The sequence below is a fragment of the Stenella coeruleoalba genome, assembly GCF_951394435.1.
Source record: "Stenella coeruleoalba genome assembly, chromosome: 8".
NCBI classification, from domain to species: domain Eukaryota; kingdom Metazoa; phylum Chordata; class Mammalia; order Artiodactyla; family Delphinidae; genus Stenella; species Stenella coeruleoalba.
Window position 1 is genome coordinate 98,176,164 of NC_137154.1, and position 6,000 is coordinate 98,182,163.

Sequence of the window (6,000 nt, forward strand, 5' to 3'; positions counted from 1 at the left end):
CAATATTCTCAACAAAATATTAGCAAACCAAATTCCACAGCACATCAAAAGGATCGTACACCATGATCAAGTGGGATTCATCCCTGGGTTGCAAGGGTGGCGCAGCATACAAAAATCAATAAATGTGATACCCCACATTTATTGTGGTGTATTTATTTAGAAAAAAGATGATAAAAATTATATGATCATCTCAGTAGATGCAGAAAAAGCATTTGACAATATACACCATCCTCTTCATGATAAAAATTGTTCAACAGATTGGGTATAGAAGGAACATATCTAAACATAATAAAGGCAATTTATGGCAAGTCCACAGCTAACATCATACTCAATGGTGAAAGGTTGAAAGCTTTTCCTCTAAGATCAGGAACAAGACAAGCATGGCCACTCTCACCACTGCTATTCAACATAGTTCCGGAAGTTCTAGCCAGAGCAATTAGGCAAGATAAATAAATAAAAGGCATCCAAACTGGAAGAGAAGAAGTGAAACTCCCTTTGTTTGCAGATGACATGATCTTATATATAGGAAATCCTAAAGACTCAGAAAATCCTAGAACTGTCGAAACTAATCAAATTCAGCAAAGTTGCAGGATACAAAATCAACATACACAAGTCAATTGTGCACAAAAACTCAAAATGGATCAAGGACCTAAATGTAAGGCCGGACGCTATAAAACTCTTAGAGAAGAACATAGGCAGAACACTCTTTGACGTAAATCACAGCAGGATCTTTTCTAAAATTTATTTTATTATTCTTGGCTGTGTTGGGTCTTCATTGCTGCATGCAGGCTTTCTCTAGTTGCGGCGAGCGGGGGCTACTCTTGGTTACGGTGCACATGCTTCTCATTGCAGTGGCTTCTCGTTGCAGAGCACGGGCTCTAGGCATACAGGCTTCGGTAGTTGCAAGATGCGGGCTCAGTAGTTGCAGCATGCAGGCTCAGTAGTTGTAGCTCACAAGCTCTAGAGCACAGGCTCAGTAGTTGTGGCGCATGGGCTTAGTTGCTCCGTGGCATGTGGGATCTTCCTGGACCAGGGCTCGAACCCATGTCCCCTGCATTGGCAGGCGGATTCTTAACCACTGCACCACCAGGGAAGCCCGCACGTCTCCTTTTGAATTATGGTTTTCTCAGGGTATAGGCCCAGTAGTGCGATTGCTGGGTCATGTGGTAGTTCTACTGAGAAAAGGGATCCTTGTGCACTGTTGGTGGGAATGTAAACGGGTACAACCACTACGGAAACACTATGGAGCGTCCACAAAAAATTAACAATAGAACTACCGTATGATCCAGCAATCCCACTTCTGGGGTATATCCAAAGGAAATGAAAACAAGATCTCAGAGAGATATCTCCACATAATATCACTTACATGTGAATCTAAAAAAGCCAAGCTCAGAGAAACAGACAGTAGAGTAGCATGGACACCCCTGGGACCGTGGGGAGGCGGAAATAGGGAGAGACTGGTCACAGGGCTACAGACTTACAGTTAAAAGCTGAATACATTCTGGGGATCTAATGTACAGCATTGTGATTATAGTTAACAATACTGTATTATATTCTTGAAAGCTGATGAGAGAGTAAAGCTTCAATGTTCTCACCACCAAAAAGAAAATGTGACATAATGGAGGTGTTAGCTAAGACTATGGTGGTCATCATTTTGCAATGTATAAATGTATCAAATCAATACCTTGTACACCCTTAAACTTACACCATGTTATACATCAATGAAATCCCAATAAAACTGGAAAAAGATGAAGTAAAACTTACCCTTACTGCTTATCGTGTGCAAGCCTACTAGAGGCTTGGGAAATCTCTGGTGATTTAAATAGATAAAGCGATCTAACCTCTGCTTGGCTTCCTCTTATTCATGTGACCTGGGACTGACTGTCAGTAAAATTAGTCAAACTGCTATGAGATATCCTGCAAGGGAAGCCTGAACTGAATGTTTCATTTTTCAGCTGGTCACTTTGACACCATGCGCACATGGCCTTTATTTCTGTACATTCTGCATATTAGGACCCCACTTCTACATAGTTGAAATACTCTTCCCTGTGCCTCCATCCTTTCTAGGGAAATGGATAAACAGAAATATGGGAACTTTAGAAAGGTCTTGAACTAAAACTTAGAGTAATGTCAGTTGCTTTGTCTTGGGATCAAAATGTTTTCGATGCCTTTGTTCATTTTTCTATTGCAGACCTCACATTCCAGTCAGCAAATTAGTGGTTTCAGAATCCTATGACACCTATATCAGTAGAAGTTTCCAAGTAACAAAGGAAATAATAAGTGAATGTAAAAGTAAAGGTAGGTATTATTTTGGACTCCATAGTTAAATCTGTGATCATTTTTCCACCATGGTTAATTGGCTATTCAAGATGGTTCAACGTGCTTTGACAGACTTGCTTAGTAGGAAAGAAAAGTATTTCCAGACTCTCTTATAGATACTTTCATGTTAAATTTGTACTATTCTCTTGAGTACCTCAAATGGTAGATATTCTGTGGAAATACATCAGACTTAGTTACTCTATGAAATAACAGAATTCTGCATTTCAGCTATTTATCTTCCACTCTCTGAAGGAGGTTCCCTATTACAGTTGCCAGAAATTCTTTACCATAACACTGTTTTGCCTCTAATTTGATCCAGGAGCATGGACCCCTACACACAAACACACTGACACAAATATACCTACCGTCACTACTACCACCAACCAAGAGCAGTGTGCTATACGACTCAGGTCTGCCACTGAATCTTATAATCATTGAACTCAAATATTTAATGATGTGTAGGACTGTAATATTTGTAGTAGAAAGGGCAGATTATAAGAGAGTCTGCACGTTCCCATCCCCCACTAAAAGTTAAAATATTTATCTTCATAGAGCAAAGGCTGGATTTACGTACACCAGAAAGTTAACAGTGGGTAGCCCAGGTCAACAGTATTATGGATGGTTCCCGCCTTCCAGTTATCACTTGTAAGCCACTCACTTCATGACCACCCCTGTGGTACCACCCATCCCCACTGCAAAGAAACTCAGCTTGTTCTATCAACCAGAAAGTCTCAAGTGCTCACAGCTCTACAATGGCAACATCAAAAACTATAATATATTAGAATAGCAGAGAGGCCTGTAGACATAGAACAGTTTTGTACCTTGATTGAGGTGATGGTTCCCAAAAGCTCCACATGTGATAGACTTGGCTAAAGCTGGTGAAATCCGAATAGGCTGTGTGGATTATACCAGTGTTCATTTCCTAGTGTTGATAGTATACCTTAGGCAAGATGTTACTATCAGAGAGGCTGTGTGAAGGGTGCATGGGACCTACCTAGTGTGTGTGTGTATAGTATATATGCAAGATACATATTGTATATATATGTATGTATATGTGTAATGTATATACATATTATATAATATGTGTATCTAGTATATATAAAATATACACACGTATATTTCATATGTAAAATATGTATTTGTTACCTTCTGTGAATCTAATTAGTTTAAGATTAAAAGTAGGTTTGTTGTTGGGTTTTTCTGTTGTTTTTGTTTGTTTGTTTTTTGTTTTTAATGACATTAGGCTGCCTTAACAATACAAAGCGTTTTCAAAATCTTGCTTTTGGCCGAATTGTCTCCTTCTCGAAAATGTTTGCCTCTCCCTGGAACACTTGGCTTCAGGACTTATTACAAGGTTTACATATGTCTTTATAGAAACAGTCTTTTCAGTCCTTGCTTTTTTGCCCCCAGGAAATAACATCCTGATTGTGGCCCACGCATCTTCCCTTGAAGCGTGTACCTGCCAGCTTCAGGGCCTGTCACCTCAGAACTCCAAGGACTTTGTGCAAATGGTCCGAAAGGTAATTCCTGCTTGCATTTCAGGGGCCTGTGGGGCCTCGGAGCTTCAGAATGGTTCAGTGCTGGCTGATAGCGAAGTTCTTTGGAGCTGGGAAGGTACATTTATTGGTTTATTCAACCAAGATGTATTGAATGGGGCTCTGTTTAAGGCGCTTTATCAGGCCTTGGGTAAGAGAAAAAGATGTGTTTGAGCTACTTCTAGCTTCTAAGAGCTAAAACTTAAGAAGTAGCTAAGAATCATAAGCAAATTGTCTGGATTTCCCTGTGGGACCGTGGAACGGATACGGAGGAGGTTTGTGGGCCAAAACACAGCATCTGATAGCTCAGCTGGAAGAGAGGTCCTGGCGGATAGGCCAAAGGAAGCAGTGATTCAAAATGAGGAGGCTGCAAGGCAAACCCAGGAACAAGGCAGCGAGACAGAAAACCCACCAGGCTGACCAACACATCTGGATTCTTCCTTCTCATGCCTGTGGAAGAGGTTTTCCCGTCAGCCACCCTCCCACATACACTTCCCTCCAGGCTGAGTTATATGCTTCCCGTAACTATCCCCAGAGAACCTGGTTCAAACTCGACGGCAACTCTTTTCTCATTTTTTAAAAACTTACTTACGTGTCTGTCCTTCCCATTAGTCTGTAAGCTGCCTGAGGGCAGAGATTTTTGTCTTGTTCATAAATGCAACTCTGGACACACGCACAAGTACGTTTTGAAATGCCATGCCTACTGAAGTTAGGAAGGGCACACAGCTTCAGCTCTGAATGTGTTAGACACACATGCCAAAAAATGCAAGAAAAAGCAGGATAAAACAAATTCTTAAAACTTGATTCATCTTTCCCATTGTCCAAGTATAATTTCAGAAAGGTTTGAGCTGCGTTTTCAGCTTGACTTGTAATTAGGAATGAACTCCTAGCACCTTAGCTTTATACATGAGTTCCTTTTTTTCCTCCCGTGCTATATAGAAACCATCTATAAAGAATTGCACTAGAAGCGCTCACCATGTAATGAATCCTTCCAAAGAATCCTCTTGCGTTGTAAATACTCTTCCTTCTAATGTATCAGTTCTCTCCATTTCATTTTCAATATTTTGGAGGGGATGCTTGCCTACAAAGCCCTTATTCATTCCTTTGAATTTTCCTTCGTCTAGGTAAAAGTTAGAGCACTCAACCTGTTTTCCCTTTCTTTACTATCTTACTTCAGATCCCCTACTTGGGGTTTTGTTCCTGTGAAGAATTAGGAGAAACTGGAATCTGGCAGCTGACAGACCCACCAATCCTCCCTCTTACCCATGGACCAACTGGGGGCTTCAACTGGAGAGAGACCCTGCTGCAAGAATAACCGCACGAGCGAACAAGAAGAAAAGATGTGAGGAAGGCTTTGGGAGAGTGTCTTTTCGTGTACTTAGTAACAGTGGGAAAGTCTGCACCACATCCTAAGTGGACAGCTCAGAATCATTTAGCATATTTCCTTTCAGGCTTTAATGTTCTTAGGATGAGACCATGTCAAGGAGAGAAAGACTTGATTCAGGGAAAAAAAATTCATTCTCCCTGGACTCTTGCCTCGCTAACAAGGCTTTCAAGAATTGTCTTCCTATACAGGGGCACCTGCTACAGCAGAGGATGTTTCCTCCCTTCCATCTGTGCTAAGGAGCCTGGGTCCTCCCAAAGAGAGCTGCCAGCCCACTCTGAGGAAAGATGCAGGAGAATCCAGCTGGAGGGACACCAAGCTACCAGTCCGGTGATGGGCTTTTCTTTTCTTTGTAACTCCATGTTCCAGTTAAAACCAAGCTGCAGAATTCTTTTAAGGTGATTAGAAAACATGCGGTTGCCCATCAATTTCTACCCTCAGTATGACCCACACACACACTAGTGCTGCTGGCTCAGGCCATCTGCCGGAGGACTCTAACCTTCACCCTGGTACCACCACATCACATTTTCTCTAGAGAAAAGCTGACTACAGCTTTGTGCTACTGTCCTACCCCCCTTGCTTCTATCTATCTGTGAAACGGGGAGACAGCATTTTTACTCTCCAAAAGCACTTTTGGATACTCAGGAGGAAGATAAGATAAATGTGTGAAGTATTCAATTGTAGGAGCAACGAACTTGCCAAATATATCAAAGGAGTTCCTCGTGTCACAGCCTGACGAGCCACAGGACTTCTGAATCACCG

General features: G+C 41.6%; 1 protein-coding gene across 1 annotated transcript in view; it reads left to right on the forward strand.

Moving 5' to 3' along the window:
- Nucleotides 1-5,169, forward strand: part of UBASH3B (ubiquitin associated and SH3 domain containing B) — a gene marked incomplete at both ends in the record, with an annotated part of 136,004 nt that extends 130,835 nt beyond the window's left edge. Inside the window, 3 exons of the mRNA XM_079929607.1 lie at nt 2,192-2,298; nt 3,730-3,839; nt 5,032-5,169. Of these exons, the coding sequence (XP_079785733.1) occupies nt 2,192-2,298; nt 3,730-3,839; nt 5,032-5,169 (355 nt within the window). The remainder of the gene's footprint in view (nt 1-2,191; nt 2,299-3,729; nt 3,840-5,031) is intronic.
- Between the last annotated feature and the right edge of the window lie 831 nt (nt 5,170-6,000).